Here is a 19,768-nt window from a genome sequence, read left to right as displayed (position 1 = left end):
TACGGTGATAATGTTGAGCTGTCACGTCCTTCCTAGCCTTTATCAGCGTAGGAATGACCTCATCCGGAATGCCTTTCTCTGCTAGGATCCGGCGTTCAACCGCCATGCCGTCAAACACAGCCGCGGTAAGTCTTGGAACAGACAGGGCCCCTGTTGCAACAAGTCCCGTCTTAGAGGAAGAGGCCACGATTCCTCTGTGAGCATTTCTTGCAGATCTGGATACCAAGTCCTTCGTGGCCAATCTGGAACAATGAGTATTGTTCTCACTCCTCTTTTTCTTATTATCCTCAGCACCTTGGGTATGAGAGGAAGAGGAGGAAATACATAGACCGACTGGAACACCCACGGTGTCACCACGGCGTCTACAGCTATCGCCTGAGGGTCTCTTGACCTGGCGCAATACCTCTGTAGCTTTTTGTTGAGGCGGGATGCCATCATGTCCACCTGTGGCAGTTCCCACCGACTTGTAATCTGTGCGAAGACTTCCTGATGAAGTCCCCACTCTCCCGGGTGGAGGTTGTGTCTGCTGAGGAAGTCTGCTTCCCAGTTGTCCACTCCCGGGATGAACACGGCTGACAGTGCGCTTACGTGATTCTCCGCCCAGCGAAGAATTCTGGTGGCTTCCGCCATCGCCACTCAGCTCCTTGTGCCGCCTTGGCGGTTTACATGAGCCACTGCGGTGATGTTGTCTGACTGAATCAGAACCGGTTGGTCGCGAAGCAGGGTCTCCGCTTGACGTAGGGCGTTGTATATGGCCCTTAGTTCCAGGATGTTGATGTGAAGGCAAGTTTCTTGACTTGACCACAGACCTTGGAAATTTCTTCCCTGTGCGACTGCACCCCAACCTCGGAGGCTTGCGTCCGTGGTCACCAGGACCCAGTCCTGAATGCCGAATCTGCGGCCCTCGAGAAGGTGAGCGCTCTGCAGCCACCACAGGAGTGACACCCTGGCCCTGGGGGATAGGGTGATTAACCGATGCATCTGAAGATGTGATCCGGACCACTTGTCCAGTAAGTCCCATTGAAAAGTCCTCGCATGGAACCTGCCGAAGGGAATGGCCTCGTATGATGGCACCATCTTTCCCAGGACACGAGTGCAGTGATGCACGGACACCTGTTTTGGTTTTAATAGATTCCTGACCAGAGTCATGAGTTCCTGAGCTTTCTCCATCGGGAGATAAACCCTTTTCTGGTCTGTGTCTAGAATCATGCCCAGGAAAGGCAGACGAGTCGTAGGAACCAACTGCAACTTTGGAATATTTAGAATCCAGCCGTGTTGCCGTAACACTTCCATAGAAAGTGCTACGCTGATCAGCAACTGCTCTCTTGATCTCGCTTTTATGAGGAGATCGTCCAAGTATGGGATAATTGTGACTCCTTGCTTCCGCAGGAGTACCATAATTTCCGCCATTACCTTGGTAAATATTCTCGGTGCCGTGGAGAGACCAAACGGCAACGTCTGAAATTGGTAATGACAATCCTGTACCACAAATCTGAGGTACGCCTGATGAGGTGGATAAATGGGGACATGAAGGTATGCATCCTTTATGTCCAGAGACACCATAAAATCCCCCCCTTCCAGGCTTGCGATGACCGCTCTCAGCGATTCCATCTTGAACTTGAACCTTTTCAGGTATGTGTTCAGGGATTTTAAATTCAATATGGGTCTGACCGAACCATCCGGTTTCGGGACTACAAACATGGTCGAATAATAACCCCTTCCTTGTTGAAGGAGGGGAACCTTGACCACCACCTGTTGAAGATACAATTTGTGAATTGCAGTTAACACTATTTCCCTCTCGTGGGGGGAAGCTGGCAGGGCCGATTTGAGGTATCGGTGAGATGGCATCTCCTCGAATTCCAGCTTGTTTCCCTGAGACACAATCTCTATTGCCCAGGGATCCAACTGGGAGTGAAACCACCTGTGGCTGAAATTTCGAAGACGTGCCCCCACCGGGCCTAGCTCCGCCTGTGAAGCCCCAGCGTCATGCGGTGGATTTTGTAGAGGCCGGGGAGGACTTCTGTTCCTGGGAACTAGCTGTGTTGTGCAGCTTTTTTCCTCTGCCCCCGCCTCTGGCAAGAAAGGACGCACCTCGGACTTTCTTGTTTTTCTGTGATCGAAAGGACTGCATTTGATAATACGGTGCTCTCTTAGGCTGTGAGGAAACATATGGCAAAAAATTTGACTTTCCAGCAGTAGCTGTGGAGACCAGGTCCGAGAGACCCTCCCCAAACAATTCCTCACCCTTGTAAGGTAAAACCTCCATATGCCTTTTTGAGTCGGCATCACCTGTCCATTGCCGAGTCCACAGGACCCTTCTGGCAGAAATTGACATAGCATTTATTCTAGAACCCAGTAGACTAATGTCTCTTTGAGCATCTCTCATATATAGGACAGCGTCTTTAACATGCCCCAAGGTCAACAATATAGTATCCTTGTCTAAGGTATCAATTTCCTCAGATACGGTATCCGTCCATGCTGCTACAGCACTACACACCCAGGCCGACGCGTTTGCCGGCCTCAGTAAGGTACCTGAATGTGTACAAATGGACTTCAGGGTAACCTCCTGTTTGCGATCCGCAGCATCTTTGAGGGTAGCCGTATCCTGTGACGGCAGGGCTACCTTCTTGGATAAGCGTGTTAAAGCTTTGTCCACCTTAGGGGAGGATTCCCAGCGTAACCTGTCCGTTGGCGGGAAAGGATACGCCATAAGAATCCTTTTGGAAATCTGCAGTTTTTTATCTGGAGATTCCCCAGCCTTTTCACATAACTCATTTAGCTCGTGTGAGGGGGGAAAGGTTACCTCCGGCTTCTTTTCCCCATACATATGTACCCTCTTGTCAGGGACTGGGATTTCCTCTGTGATGTGCAACACATCCTTAATTGCTATAATCATATAACGGATGGATTTAGCCAATTTTGGCTGTAACTTTGCATCATCGTAAATCGACACTGGAGTCAGAATCCATGTCGGTATCTGTGTCAACAATTTGGGATAGTGGGCGCTTCTGAGACCCTGACGGCCTCTGCGACATAGGATCAGGCACGGGTTGGGACCCTGACTGTCCTGAGGCTTCAGCTTTTTCTAACCTTTTATGCAAGGAATTAACATTATCATTTAAAACCTTCCACATATCCATCCAATCAGGTGTCGGCGCCGTCGGCGGAGACACCACATTCATTTGCTCCCGCTCTGCTTCCACATAGCCTTCCTCATCAGACATGTCGACACAAGTGTACCGACACACCACACACACAGGGAATGCCCTTTTTGAAGACAGTTCCCCCACAAGGCCCTTAGGAGAGACAGAGAGTGTGTATGCCAGCACACACCCCAGCGCTATAAACCCAGGAATAACACAGTAACTTAATGTTAACCCAGTAGCTGCTGTTTATATATCGTTTTTTGCGCCTAATTATGTGCCCCCCCTCTCTTTTTACCCTCTTCTACCGTGTATCTGCAGGGGAGAGCCTGGGGAGCTTCCTCTCAGCGGAGCTGTGGAGAAAAAATGGCGCTGGTGAGTGCTGAGGAAGAAGCTCCGCCCCCTCGGCGGCGGGCTTCTGTCCCGCTTAAATATGCAATTTTTGGCGGGGGCTCATACATATATACAGTGCCCAGCTGTATATATCTTTAACTGTTGCCAAAAGAGGTCCCAAATGCTGCCCAGGGCGCCTCCCCCATGCGCCCTGCACCCTTACAGTGACTGGAATATGTGAGGTGTGTGGGAGCAATGGCGCACAGCTGCAGTGCTGTGCGTTACCTCAGTGAAGAACGGAGTCTTCTGCCGCCTGTGAAGTCTTCTTTGCTTCTCATACTCACCCTGCTTCTGTCTTCCGGCTCTGCGAGGAGGACAGCGGCGCGGCTCTGGGATCGGACGGCGAGGGTGAGATCCTGCGTACAATCCCTCTGGAGCTAATGGTGTCCAGTAGCCTAAGAAGCAGGACCTAGCTTCAGAGAGTAGGGCTGCTTCTCTCCCCTCAGTCCCACGATGCAGGGAGTCTGTTGCCAGCAGAGCTCCCTGAAAATAAAAAACCTAACAAAATACTTTCTCAGCAAACTCAGGAGAGCTCACTGAAAAGCACCCAGCTCGTCTGGGCACAGTATCAAACTGAGGTCTGGAGGAGGGGCATAGAGGGAGGAGCCAGTGCACACCAGAACCTAAACTCTTTCTTAAAGTGCCCATGTCTCCTGTGGAGCCCGTCTATCCCCATGGTCCTTACGGTGTCCCCAGCATCCACTAGGACGTTAGAGAAAAGGGACCTATAAAATATTTTATAAATGTAGACAGTCGCCAAATACATGCACTTAGAAGCAGGTGCATGATTTTGTGTAGTGACTTGCTGATGCAAGAACTGTAGAGGAATGGAAACTATTACCCATACTATATACATACATACAGTACACACAAACAGATATCCTTAATCTGCACTCAAATACTCAAGACAACTTGCTCCGGTTACCATAAATAAACCTAAGTATATACAGTGATAGAATGGCAGTCAAAGACAGAATATTTGCAAAAAGAAGCGTGTATTGATCAAATGTTTTCGAAGTCAGCACCATGTGATCAGGACCACCCCACATCTGTTGGTATGGTCCTGATCTTAAAAACGTTTGACCAATACACGTATATATATATATATATATATATATATATATATATATATATATATCCTATATAATAGCCCAGATCTGTGGCTGTGTGTATAACGCTGGGCATGGCTAGGAGCAGGTCTATCACACCCAGTCCACAGCTGATTGGGCGAGAAACATCCTCCCACACAGGTTACATCCAATGGGAGGCTCTGCCCTTTGGCTGCTGTGTGTTCCCAGAGCAGGATTAACAATGGGGCTGATGGAGCTGCAGCTCCAGGTCCACAACCCAAAATAGGCCCACTGCATCTGCAGCAACATACCCCCCAACAATTTACACATAAAATTTGGTACAATTTCGAAAAGGGGGCGTGGCCCCTTTTCCTATGTTTTCAATGGAAGTTTTGACAGCCAAAAATTGGTACAGACCATTAAAAAAAAGGTACTGTACCTGCCAAAAAGGTACAGGTGGAGGGTATGCCACTGCATCTGCAACAAGTCTCTGCACTGTAGATAGGGGGGGGGGGGGGGGGGAAATCCTTTTACTGCAGCGTCCTATGTCCTGCTGCCAGTCCGCCTGTCCCCTCTAGCATCAACAATCCCCACTCCCTATTCGCGGCGCAGGTGGAACAAAAGCTGCTGCAGCCACCGGCATAGATGTGTATGAAAGCGTTACATCGGAAGGCTTTCATAGCCCTCCATGCGCCGCATACTCTCTGAGCCCCGGAGCCTCCTCTGCGCGTGATGTCACAGAAGTGCCTCCGCGCCACAGCCGCGCCCAGATGCCCAGAGGCCCCGACTCCGCAACACAGCACCTGGGCTGCCAGCCTGCAAGCTCCGAGATGGCTAATGTAACTGCTAGAGTGGGTGATATCGCGGAGGGTAATGTCTGTACGCTGAACCAATGTAAAAAGGTGACAGTGTTGTGCAGTGCAGCGGGTGTGCACTCTCACCTTTTACATTGATTCCGCCAGTCAGTCAGTTCTGCCAGCCAGTCACTATTGTTAGCGCCGATGTCTCAACGCGCTGCATAACAGGGAAGTAGACACACTAAATAAACGACAGCTCCCAGCAGCCCTTAGCGCCGGCTGTGCGAGTCTCCGGGAGAGCCACTGCCAAAGGGAGAACAGCAGCTTAGCTGCTTCCAGGAGTAGCAGCAGGAGAAGCATTACCCGTCCCTCCCCCACTTGCAGTCCCTCCGGGCCCCATCCACGGCACCCCCACACCCCTCCTCCCCCACCCGCTGTGGCTCTGGACTCCCACCCGCAGCACCCCTGCCCCTCCCCCACCACCACACCTGCCCCTCCCTCACCCGCGGCACCCCTGCAACTGCTCATCCCCATCCGTGGTGGCTCCGGACCCCTCCCCCACCCGCGGCACCCACGCACCACGATATTAGAATATCAAATGTAAATATTTAAAAGCACAGGGGTGTTGTTGAAAAGGACAGGGGACTAAGTGCTTAGAACCCATTGTCACAGCAAGAGTACTGTATACCCTATATATATATATATATATATATATATATATAAAACGCTCGCTTATTGTTTTGACAGCATGATGTTCCACTTTACATAGACAATGCACTGTAGTGATTAAAGCACATATGATTCTTCTATCAGGTCTAAAATACCTGTGTGCGCCTAAGACAAACGATTGAATCGCTATTGACTATGACTCATTGTCAGACCAACAGATCAATACAGACTACACGCCATGGCATTTCTTTTATGCCAGGTAGCCTTTCACAGGCATTTTAATATGTTTGCAACACATTTGTTTGTCCAGTGAAAAGGTCACCAAAAAGTCAATGAAAACTTCCGAATCTGATACACAAACTCAGCACAGCGCAAATATGCAGCAACCAGACGGAAGTAGAGCTGCTTTGTCAGCTTTGTGACATATTCTAATACACCAGAGCAGTGAGAAAAATGAAAAGAAATGCAAATTACATCAGAGATTCAGGAAAGATCCCATTTGGGACCAAATTGTTCATGTAAAATAATTCCTTTTGATTTAAGTACAAAAGCCTGCAGCCCTTACCACTCAATTCATATCAGAGAAACCGCATCATTAAAAAAAATAGAAAAAAAATAGAAAAAAAAACACAATAAAAAATTCTGTAACCTTAAAACCAAAGTGATATTCTTACTCGTAATGTAGTTATTGTGCAAGGGTCACGCAGCCTTCCTTCTTCATCTTTTAAGTTATAACCCTCCGGTCTCTTGTCTCGTTCACTGACTTTCCATAGTTTTACGGTTTTATCTGGATAGGAGAGATAAACAATGAATGGCTTCTAGAGCCACAGACATGATAAAATGAAGGCATCTCTTATTAGGGCCACATAAGGCAAAACACTTTGGAAGAGAAAATAATACTGGTAACAGATGGTATAATGGTTAGCATTACTGCCTCACAGTGCTGAGGTCTTGGGTTCGATTCCCACCATGGCCCTGACTGTGTGGAGTTTGTATAGTCTCCCCGCGCTTGCGTGGGTTTCCTCCGGGTGCTCTGGTTTAAGCACATAATTATGGGCACACTGTCCGTACCCTAAAAATCCTATCCGGGATCAAGGAGTTTGATGGGGAGTAAACTGATCTGTTTTAGATATTCAAGGTCACATAAAAAGGGAAAATTAGGTAAAGCTGTAAAAACGTGCTAGAACTTGGCAGAATAATTTGCTATCAGCCCTCAGTTGCTGCTGAACACCTTGGAAAGGCCATCTGTCAGTCAGCGACTGCAGGCTGTGATATCATGCAACAGAATGCTTTGCTGTAACATGACTGAACAATGAACCCTGGGGCTGACAAACCGCTTTCCCTGCCAGCTACAGAAGTGTGCATCCTTCTGTGGCCTGTGACCAGCTCTACACCTGCAGTGGCCAAGCTGCCAGTTCCTCCTGACATGGCCAGTGAATGGTGCGCTCCCAACAATGCTTACTGGTACAGTATATAATATGGTTGATCAGTACTGCTGGAGCATCTTGTTTTTCTGGCTGCAAAGAATAAAGGTAGCAAGTGCTGAGTGGATAGGTCAGTGCAGTCAGTCGCAGAACAATCAATTTTTATTATTTGGGAAAAGATGTTAAACTGGGACTGCCGATCAGGCCATAATATGTTCATATGACCAAAATTATATTTAATAGATCCCATCTGATCGGCAGCCATTCCGCGCCTATGGGAGGAATTAGATTGTTGTTTGGGCGCCCTGCGCAGCAATTCAATTGTTACTCCGTTTGGGGCGTACATGTATTATTGCGTGCCTCCTCCTGAGCAGAAATGTGTTAAAAGCCAAACTTTTTGCATAAGTTCCCTGTCGTTCCCAGTTGTTTGGATGGGTTTAACCACTTTATGTGGCTTATCCCTGTTGATTTTGACACGACCTGCCTATTTATCCACGCACTCTGACACCATCAATTGAATATCGCCCCATCTAAAGATAGGCGATCGGTGCGTGTGCAGGTGCTCATACAATTGAATTGCCCCCTATCTGCACTGTGATTTTTGTCTCATTTGTGAGTGTGGGCGGGATGTACTAATGTACATCGCCGCCCTGCGCCACGATGCTGATCGCATATGTACTAACATATGCGATCAGCATTGCGGAGGACAGCTCTTCCGATAAGAGCTGTCCTCCGCGATGCGCAGCGGCAGCCTGACTTCCGGGATTCGGCCCCAGAAGTCAGTCTGCGCATGCGCGGGGTGACGGGGGCGGCCGCAGGGCATGCTGGGAGGGATCCGATCGGATCCCTCACACAGCGCCGCGGAGAGAAGCCCATAGGCTTCTATGGACGTACGCCAGCTAAAGCTGGCGTACCCCGCCGCGGCGCTGTCCTGCCGGCCGGGGGTTAGTACATCAGGAAAATGCGGTAAACAGGGAGTTTACCGCATTTTCCGCTTAGTACATCCCGCCCTGTATGTTTTCACAATATGTTGAGAAACAGAATGTGCAGAAACATAATACCATGTATGCTTTCTGAACCCTGGGCTTTACATTACTACGGTGGTCCTAGGAGCCGAATTGTAAGGGGCGACATACTGTAGCTACATTCTTGGATACAAGCACTTTATAATTAACTCAGTACATTAGGTCACATCTTGGAAAAAGTGATGTATTTTGGTAAATGAGCGTCATGATCCAAATGAGTGTTAAACGCCACTGATCGGATCTAAATTATGATAATTATATTATACTTATTTAGGTGCTCTAAATTAAGAAAGAATAGTAACTACCAAATGAGCAGAGGAATACTTCATAAATGGCTCTCACTAGAACCAGGTGCAGCCTCCGGCTCCCCTCCTCTCTAGCTGGCAGTGACGTATAGACTCTGACACAGCGCTAGGGTCTACTACTGATCCTAATGTTCAGAGTCTTGTGCCCATACAGAAATTAGGGGTGCGGTGGGCATTTTCCAGGCGTTTCGCGTATATGCAGTAGGGAAATCACCAGGAAGATGGCCAACACGCCCATAACGTTTGCAGTGATGCTGCTCCCAACGCGGAACTCTGGAGGGGTGAGAATTGAAGACAAGGGTCCAGTGTGGGGCCCATGTGCACTGCACACATTATAGATACGCCACAATGCCCACTTTAGTCACAATGGGCACAACATGTGAAGATCTCACCCTTTCATTATCATTTATCATCTGATCCACTGGCAGAGTTGGCACAAATGCAATCACATGGTACATTTAAAAAAAAAAGTCATTTTAATTTCCTGCTGGCGCTGAAAATATCACTGATTGTGGAGATAATATCCTTGTTAATCAAAAAACTATTTTAAAACTCAATTAACAGAACATTACACCATGTAATTAATCTTTATTCTCTCACAATGTGTTTTTCCCCACTGAACATATTTAAGGAGGCTGCGGATTGTATTAAAATGATCAATTGACTTCCTTCTAACTTACATCTGACAAATGCTAACCTTTCATTGCAAAATAATTACACAGGAGCATATGTTTTGGAGATATGTTTAATCCCTTCACTGAGGAAGAGCGCTGGCTGCAGGCACAGGATGCAGGCTGTATCCTCATTAAATGGGGTGTGATAATGTACAGTGCTAATCAGGATCACCGCACTCATGTGCTAAATCTATGGATACAGCCGTTGCCAAGGTTACATGAAAAATCTTTCACATTAAAGGACGACTTAATCATCAAAATATTATTGATTAAAATGAGTCTCTCTCTTACAATTACCCTAGCCCAATAATAAGAAATAACACTTAAAAGAAGCTAGAGGCTAGTAAAAAATAAATATTTTAACACTGACATAATATTAAAAGGGAAGAAGTTAACAAATGAATGTAAGAATCTCTGACAGTCGATTATTGATCTGTATCTACCAATCTAAATGATTCAGCTGGCAATATTTAGCAACTATTTATTTGCAATAGTAATAACACTGTAATAGTAATAGCACTCAAAATAAGTTTTGAGATAAAAAATATGGAAAAAAAAAAAAAAAAAAAAGGGCAGACTAGATGGGCCAAGTGGTTCTTATCTGCCGTCAAATTCTATGTTTCTATGAATTGCACCGTATTAAGGATGAGAAAGGAACCATGACCATTGCAGCAGAGAGGCAAACCCTACCTCTGGCCTGACTTAAAGGCCCTTAAAGGCGATATAACTGAACGATATGAACGTTCTCGTTCATTAATGAACGAGAATTCATATCGCCCAGTGTGTAGGCACCAACGATGAACGATGCGCGGCCCCACGCTCGTACATCGTTGGTGCCCCGCCACATATGCATGCAGGTCAATATGGACAATCTCGTCCATATTAGCATGCACTGCTATTGAGCCAGGTGACAGGGGGAGTGAAGAAACTTCACTCCCCCCATCACTCTTTCCCCCCCCCCCCCTCCCACCGCCGGGTCACCCGTATCCTCCGTCGGGCAGCTCGGTGGCGGGTCGGGTAATGTGTAGAGCCCATTAGATGTTTCTATCCAAGTGTATGCCACTCTCCCTCCCCTTAGCATGACGGCCCCATTACTTTTTCAGTACACTACATTTATCACTTGCACTTGATGTATTCTCCTGGTAGAGTAGCATATATATTTTAAAATCTACCAATCAAAACCCAGTGATAGGGCTTCAGTATTCCTGGAAATACCACTGTAATGCGTCCTGGGCATAGGAGTGAGCTTTGTGGGTGCTTGAGAATTTTTTGTTGCATAACAACCACATCAATCACTTCAAAAAGTTGTCTTCTATGTCCCAATAGTCCAGATTGTGGTGGGACTATGCCAATAAATTGTGTTCTAAAGAGTGATGGCCAATCAAAAATGTGTTAAGGCCCTCATCCACTAGTGCGATATGACCAATTTTAATCCGATTCCGAGCTTTCTGTTTGATGAATCAGATGAAAAGTGTCACATCGCATGCCATTTTCCTCCGACTCCGATCCAAGGCGCGTTCCCGTGCTCCACGGATTGGAGTCACATATCGGCATGGCTGCCATGAATATTTATCCCAATTGGAGGAGAAGGTGCACATCGGAATGCATTTGTACAAAACCGGATGCGATTCATCAGATGTAAAAAAAAAAAACCACAGTATGTTTACTACTGTACATTGGGTGGAGCAGGAGCCAATCTGATACTCACCATTAGTGGACAGTAGGAAATAGGCAGCGTTCTGCTGAGGGAGCCATCTTATCTTGTTTATTTTCTCTTCTATCTCTAAACTTTTCAAGTAATCGAATTCTGGCTCGTGGCTCTGGAAAGTGCTGTAAACATTATACTCTCCTCTCCGGTGAGGCTGGTTCTTGCTCTGATGGGAAATAAAAGGGTTTTTTCATTTTTAGAAACTACCATATAACTCCAATGAACATGTAATAATACACAAAGCACATTATTCACTCAGATGATCAAGGTAATAGGGTCTGAGTTTGCCAGTGGTGCCGGATACCAGCTGATCTTGGAGGATTTTATAAAGCGGCAATCATTTTTACAAGGCAAAACCATGCCTTGTAAATGATTGGCGCTTTAACCGCATCAGTGGTATGCACGGAAATCTTCCAGGCTAGCCAGCACTGACAGCTGACAGCGCTGGCTTCCTCGGAAGAATTCCGGGCATACTACCTCCTGATTCCCTGGGGACAGCCGTGCATTGTGCACGGCGTCTGGGAATTAGCAAACTCCATTATGGAGTTAAGCCCACCCCCCGGACTCCTATTGACCAGGGGGCGGGCTAACCTGTATAGTGGCTTATGCTGATTCCCGAGTGCCGCAAGGCAGCCGGGAATCAGCGCTGGCGATCCCCGCGGGCGATTGCCAGGCGATAACCTCGTCCTGCCCAGTCACTCCTTCCCCCGGCACCTTCACCCCCCGCTCCCACGCCAATTTAGAACCCCCCCCCCATCCCCGCAGGGTGTGTTTTTAAATTGGAAACTCACCACTGAAAGGGTTAAAACAACATCAGCAACCTCCAGCAAACTTAGACCATAATACATATGACCCCTGGATTTGAGTGCCGGCCACATAGAGATCTTTTCTCTGAAAGCTGGTATATACTGCCAACTAATACAGTGACTACATAACAGCTTTAATTCCATATTGCCTCAGTCCTCAGCTATTAAAATGTTAATTATTGATGGAAACCTGAACAATAGCACTTACAGGCAATTTATACTCCTAATTTGGGTCTAGAATAAAACACAGCCACATACGAAGAGACACACCTTAAGTCTCTTTTACCTAAAAATGTCACTGCCCCAGAAGAGCCAAGAAGGCTTTCTCCTGTGGAATACAGATCCCTGTGCTCCTAATAAGCTCCGTCTGATGCACAGTGTATTACACCTACTACTGTACTTTCTACTCTCCCCCAGTGTAGATCAGCCTTACATCTTACTACTGAGAAATCGGTCATCTTTATGCAGAGGTGGATGGGACTAAGGTGTATGTGCTCCCACACTGTGTGCACATACGAGAATGTATTATATTCAGTATATCTGTCCATATGCAGAGTGACATGAATGTTTTGGTGGCTCATCCCCTATCTGTATACATTGTGTGCTAACATAATAATCAGAATGCACTACCACCAGCCTATGCTTGGTGCAGGTGATATATGTCTAGCAACGGGTGTATTTACCCTTCTGTCCAACCCCGCATAGACCACAGCTGTTTGGACATGCCCTCAGTGAACTTTGCCCTATCAGTGAATGTCCTATCATGCCACTTTGGTCATATGTAGAGAAGCTGTTGTAATGCGCATAACTATGCATCACCCAGACACTAAATTCCTGAGGATGAGCAGTGCGGAACCCACAAAACACGATCCGCAAACAGGCATACATCCAATGCTGCAACAGCCCTATCACTGCTTTTCTCTACCCGATGTATACAAGCAATTAGAGGGTTGAGGTCACCAATACCCCTTTCAGACAGAATACGAAATTCTCGGGTAAAGAAGAAACCACACGGTAATTTCATGAAACACACGGGTCCTTTTTCTGTGTGGAAGGGTCGACACGGGTAGTAATTCCCGGGACTTCGACCCTGGAATCTACCAGGGTCGGAGACAAGGGAATTATGACACGGGTTTACCCTTTCACACAGACAAAATACCAGTGTTGAACTGCAAATTACTGGGTCGGAATTCTCGACCTGGTAATTTGCATGTCTGTGTGAAAGGGGGAAGGGGGGGGGGGTCACGCAGGTCCTGGCAAATCTACCCGTCACTGAAATGCCGGGTAATTGCCGGGACATTCAGACATTTCTGTCGGAAAGTGGTACAAGTAATCTATAATCATGTAACATACTGTATATTCCCAATGTATTTGCTAAGCAAGTTCCACATGAGATTACTATACAGGACATTTTATATGAACAGCACTAAGCAGTCTAATAAGTGTTTGTAACACAAATTCACATCAATGACGAAATGACAATGAAAAACGAGTCTGAAGTATTCTGAAACAGAGTAATCATGTGTCTAGTGTATACTGTAGCTCTAAGTGAGTCTGCACAGCAACGTACTGCTATTAATAACACTAAACAAAGTGGTTCAACTGGTGACCTGCGGCCCTCCAATGCTTTCTATGGATTGCAGCTTCTCTTAAAAGCCCCTCTTAGCTCCACAAAACAAAAGATTTTTCAATAGGTTACGGCCCTAATAGTTTGGAAAACCTGTCACTGGGTGTATACACTATCCATTGCCCAGTAGCACAGACGTGTTCATTCTCAGCAACAATTTGCAGTATTAAAGGAGGAGAACAGAACCTATTCATTCTGAAACCTCAAAGTGCTGTGACAGTGTAGGACATCTGGGCTTGTGAGCATAGGCGTGCGCAGGGGGGGGGGGGGTGCCTGGTGCGCACTCCCTAATGTGCGGCACCCCCCACACGCCACGCCTGCAGCTGCGCAGTGGTGTGGCGATTGCTGTGGTCTGCCGCCGAGCCCGGCTTGCTCCTCTGCACTGGCTGAAGTCCCGTGCGCCTCCTCTCCTGGCCCCGGGAGGGCAGTTCCTGCTGATTTAGAGAGGTCTTTCTAAAAGTTGGCATGGCCACAGGGGTCCGCGATTAGGCCACATCCCCAGCTTTCCCTCGGCGATCTGTGTGCAGCCATGCCTTCTCTTGCTGGTGCAGGTGGATCTCTAACAGCCTCCATACCATGGTGCCCGGCCAGGAAAGAGAAGGTAAGGTTTGTGACAGTGCGTGTGTGTGTGTGTGTGTGTGTGTGTGTGTGTGTGTGTGTGTGTGTGTGTGTGTGTGTGTATTAGGGCTATCTTTATTACATGTGTCGCCTTTCTGCCTGTGTAAGGCTTTCTGTTACATTGCTCAGAGTGTGTCTAGCATTGTGCATCTTTTCTGACTATTGAGGCACAGAATAGATGTTATTAAAAGTACAGGATGAGACTAAAAGAACTGGTGTGCAATTATGATGCGCGCATGCATATTCACGTAAACGCTGGCTGCAGCTATTCGCAACACGGCATTCAGTGCAGCTTGCCGTGATGCGTATGCTCGTGGGTACGCACTGCAACAACAATGAGGCTGGCTACATCTGTAGTGGCGGTGCTAGGGTCATCAAATTGATTAGGGCCAGCTCTGGGCATAATGTGAATTTCAGCTCATACTGTGTGGCATAATGTGAATAAGGGGCACTACTATCAGTAGCTGGTGAGCATGGGGACATGTGTGACAAATGCTGGGTCCTGCGGAGGAGGGGTATGATGGCATAGAAAGAGGTAGATGTGGCTGTGATGGCACGTGTATATTTTAAACTGTACTTGTGTTATATTAAAACTCAAATGTTCGGCCCCCTAAGTCTCCCATACTTTTCAGAATGTCCCACTCAAAATTAGGGTGTAGGTGCTTGGGGTGCAAGGGGTGGGTGGTGCATATGCACCTAGGCCCACCACTCTCTAGTTCTGCTGCTGGGTCAGAGATAGATTGGGGAAGTGTAAGCAGCGATAGGCTGCAGCGGCAGTTAGAACTCAAGGTTATGCCATAGCGGACAGTCAGTATCGGCCGGTGGTCACACCATTAGGTTTCATTTTATTTCTCTGGGGTATATTATATCTACTTTATTATTAGGAACTAGGGAGAAATTAAATTAAGTCATGTGATTTTACTGAGAGAATGTAAAATAGTGCTAGACGTCTCTGTGTGGTGCTGGACAAGCCCCTCCTGCGATGCACCCACTAATAAAATTAGCTGCGGACGTCTATGCTTGTGAGCCTTCTTCAGCCTCTACTCCCATAGTTAATGTTAACTAATCTCAACTATATCATAGTTGCGTAGCCTCCCGCATTCTGCAGGAGACTCCCTGAAATAGCAGCAATCTCCCTCACTCCCTGGGTAGACCAGCAATCTCCCTCATTGTACCTGACCCCTATTATGCAGCTGTTACATTCACAGGGGGGTGGGGGTGGGGGGTGAAATCACTGATACATACATACAAATGGGAACACAAGTGCCATCGCCCTGCAGTGGGTATAAAGCACAATGATCCCTATGGCTACATGCATTTTAAATAACGTTTCTCATGGCCACTTACAGTATATGGAACCTCTTGTAAAGCAAAATACACAAACAAATTCTGCAAAATATCAGTGTCTTTTCTTCAACAAGTAGATCTTACTAACTTTGGGGCTCATTTACATTTGGATGTAAGGAATACTTATGACCCGCCTCTCAGATGTAGCAGTACACGTCCGCACTGATAGGTGTTACTTTCACATCTCCCTGAAATGCTTTTTCAAAAGTAGGCAAGTATGAACTATTTACTAATATATTAGTATACAAACTAAGAATTTGATGGCAGTTAAGAACCACTTGGCCCCATCTAGTCCAGTATATCATATTAGTACATAGTGCATGTACCAAATACACAAATTACAATGATAAAAGTAATTTAGACCATTACCAAATTTGCTTAATACACATTAGTACTGTAAATGTGAATTTAATAGCGGAAATATGTCACCCATAGGTATGAAAGCCATTTAAAAACCAAATGCAATGGTCTATTGTAATGAAAAGCGTCTGTCACAGATTTTGCTACTTTGCGATTTTCAAACATGAAAAGAAATAAAAAAAGTGTTAACCAAATTATGTATAAAGCATCAAATAAATAACCTGATATTTTCATTCTCACTGACTAAACAATTGTTTCAAAATAAAACACAGACAGTAGTAAATAATTTCTGACAGTATGATACAAAAGACACTTTCAAACCGGGGTAGGCCAAGCTGCGGGAAACTCAGTGGCCCAGGCTTGTGTGTCACATGTGGTTTGTTTATTGATAACCTGGGCAATGAGTGAGACATTAAAATTAGGAAGCAGCATGAAGCCTGTAATGAGAGAATAAAATAAAATTAATTTTGTGGTCGGATGCACTTACCTCCTGCTCACGTTGAAATATTACAACACGGCCCCCCTTGTCTCCTGTCACAAGCAATTCTCCTGTGTTGTTGAATTCAACTGTCGAGATAATGTCAGCTAGAGAAAGGGAGAGAGACAAAGGCGCATTTTAGGTGACTGAATGCTTCTGCTTCCAAGTGTTAAATCTTTCTGTCAAAGGAAATTAAAAGGTCATTTTTTTCACTAAAACGGACACTGTGACCCACGACTAGAAGAGATATTTACAAAAAAATGGTTTGTAAAGTTCCTTTTAAAAATATCCCAGTAAAGAGAAATGAAAGCTGAAATCATAGGTCATATGGCATTGGTTTATTCTTCAGACAATATCCTGACAGTACCTTCTATTTTAGCACAGTAGGTGTCCACGGAAATTTTATGTAATACTTGTTTCACATAAAATTAGGGCTGGACTGGCCCACGGGTATACAGGGAAAAACCCCTGGTTGGCCCACCTCCTCTAGAGATCATGTTCCAGACTGTGCACTTTAATTATACATTATGCATATGTTACCTTACACTGCACAGGACGGTGGTGTATTTTCTAGTGATACATTATCATGGATGCACTAGTAGTATTTAAAACATACACATATATATTTAATATACACAAATATATATATATATATATATTTATATCTCCACATATATCTATCTATCTATCTATCTATCTAGGGGCCCAGACCATGCACTTTCCCAAACCTCTGTCACCCCTGGCCACACCCCTTTCTGGATACTGGCCACACCTCAAAACATGGCCCCTACAACTGCATTCCACTGGTGGGCCCTTCAAGCCCCAGTCCGACACGGCATACAATTGATGCATTTCACTAGATTTAAACTTAAAGTGGTTAAATTATGAAATGCTTTTTATTAAAAGCATTTACAAAAAAAAACAATGTAAACATTCATTTCAACATATCAATGCATTGCTTGTGTTTTTAAGCGCTACTATATTATCTTAATTACAATTTCGTTTCTCTTTTTATACATTTCAGTACATTAAATCATTTACATTTTTATTTTTTTGCACAAACAGCCTGAATTATATAGGAAAAAAACGGTACACTTATGTTAGTACAGCTACATTAAGATACGTGCAACTTTATATTGAGCTTATGGGCATGTTGGTGCAGAGGTAAAGGCAGCATTATCATAATCACATTAGGCTCAGTCTGATGCTCCGTTGGGGAGAGGACTCACAGTGAGTTAATGTACAGTAGAATAGATAGGCATAGAGATGTTTTAATTTTATTGTGAGGCACGTAATGCACTTGCAGTGTTGTGATGTATCAGATGTAGTATGGGGGTTATAGTGTAGGTATGTAGTGCAGCACGTAGGGGGGTATAGTGTAGTTATGTAGTGTGTCGTATAGGGCAGGGCTGTAGCTAGGTGTGTGCCAGCGGTGCCTGGGCGCAGAACCGCCGGCAACACACGTAGGGCCGCAACCACCGCCGCTCTGCTGCCGTAATGTGTAAACAGGGGAATTCTGCTTCCGTAATGTGTAACAAGGGGGACTCTGCTGCTGTAATGTGTAAAAGGAGGACTCTACCTGGCGTAATGTGTAATTTGGGGCTCTACCTGATGTAATGTGTGTAACTGGCACTACTGTGCGGCGTCATTTGAATAATGGAAACTACTGTGCAGCGTAATATGAATTGGTATTATTTTGTGGTCACGCCCCTTTCCCATGAAGCCTCTCCCCTATATTTTTGGCGTGCGCCTACGTCGTGATTTGGTCCTGTTTTAACCATGGGGGGGGGGGGGGCGCGCTAATGCCATTTCTTGCACACAGCGCTAAAATGTCTAGTTACGGCACTGCCCTCCCCTACCACCCTGGCAGTCATGTACCAGGGCTTTTTCATTCAGCCCAATGCCCCCTTCTACAGTTTAGCCCCATCTGTGCAGTAAAGGAGTATTAGCAGAAATTACTGTTCCACATCCTACATGCTGAGCGGAAGATAGAACACCCACTACCGTCCGCGGGACATCAAAGCTGCACTGATAGCACCCTTCACCCCTACCGCTGAAGGACGGGTAGGGGGCTCAGTGCATTGCTGTGCCCAGGGGCCTACACTGCTGTTAAGACGGCCCTGCTCCCAGAGTGGCTTATACTGTAGCTGCAAACAGGGTAAAGCGAAGTGTCAAAGTTTATTCCGATTACACAGCTAATGGCATAGATGCTGGTTGAAACTTTACTGCAGGATCAAATGTGCATTTATATAACACATCAGTGCAGGGACTTATGCATTGCAAATCTAATATATAAAAATGAAAATCTGTCATTCTGTCTTTCTATACAAATCCACAGTTTACAAGCGAAGATCGTGATATTTCACATACAAGCGTATTCAAACATGGCGGAGGCAACTAAAACAATTTGAAATCCCTAGCACCCCTAGGGGGGCAGACAGCAGCACAGAGTATATCAGGAGACAGCATAACTCCGGACTTGCTGGAGCAATGTACTCAAAAATTGGTACACATATGCCTTACAATCTGGCAACAAATACTGTGGGAGGAAGACACCCCTAGCACCACTAGGGGTGAGGCAGCAGCACCGAGTATTTCAGCAGACAGCATAACTCTGGAATGCCTGCAGAAATTTACAACAAACTTGCTACACATATGACTTACACTCTGGAAACAAACACTATGGGGAGTCAGACACCCCAAGCACCTCTAGGGGTGGGACAGCAGCACAGAGTATGTCAGCAGACAGCAAAACTATGGAAGGCCTGGAGCAATTTACACCAAACTTAGTACACATCTGACTTAAAATCTTGGAACAAACTCTGTGGGGGTTAGACACCCCGAGCACCCCTAGGGGTGGGACAGCAGCACAGAGTATGTCAGCAGACAGCATAACTGTGGAAGGCCTGGAGCAATTTACACCAAACTTGGTACACATCTGACTTAAAATCTTGGAACAAACTCTGTGGGGGTTAGACACCCCGAGCACCCCTAGGGGTGGGACAGCAGCACAGAGTATGTCAGCAGACAGCATAACTGTGGAAGGCCTGGAGCAATTTACACCAAACTTGCTACACATCTGTATTTCAGGAGACAGCATAACTCCAGAATGCCTACACCAATTTACAACAAACTTGGTAGACATAGGACTTACAAGCTGGGAACAAACACTGTGGGGGTTAGACACCCCTAGAGTTCAGGCAGCAGCACAGAGTTTTTCAGCAGACAGCATAACTCTGGAATGCCTGCAGCAATTTACACCAAACTTGCTACACATTACTTACACTCTGGGAACAAACACTGTGGGGGTAACACACCACTAGC

At 46.1% G+C, this 19,768-nt stretch overlaps 1 protein-coding gene across 5 annotated transcripts in view; it reads right to left on the bottom strand.

Moving 5' to 3' along the window:
* PPP2R2B (protein phosphatase 2 regulatory subunit Bbeta) overlaps positions 1-19,768 on the bottom strand; it is a 521,527-nt gene that overhangs the window by 90,534 nt on the left and 411,225 nt on the right. For all 5 annotated transcript variants that reach the window (XM_063928100.1, XM_063928101.1, XM_063928104.1 and 2 more), the window contains exons 2-4: positions 16,454-16,551; positions 11,209-11,374; positions 6,747-6,859 (exon numbers count right to left, since the gene is read on the bottom strand). In XM_063928100.1, the coding sequence (XP_063784170.1) occupies positions 6,747-6,859; positions 11,209-11,374; positions 16,454-16,551 (377 nt within the window). The remainder of the gene's footprint in view (positions 1-6,746; positions 6,860-11,208; positions 11,375-16,453; positions 16,552-19,768) is intronic.

The sequence above is a fragment of the Pseudophryne corroboree genome, chromosome 6, assembly GCF_028390025.1.
Source record: "Pseudophryne corroboree isolate aPseCor3 chromosome 6, aPseCor3.hap2, whole genome shotgun sequence".
Lineage (NCBI taxonomy): Eukaryota > Metazoa > Chordata > Amphibia > Anura > Myobatrachidae > Pseudophryne > Pseudophryne corroboree.
The sequence above is the reverse complement of the archived record's forward strand: the minus strand, read 5'-3'. Positions and strand labels throughout refer to the sequence as shown.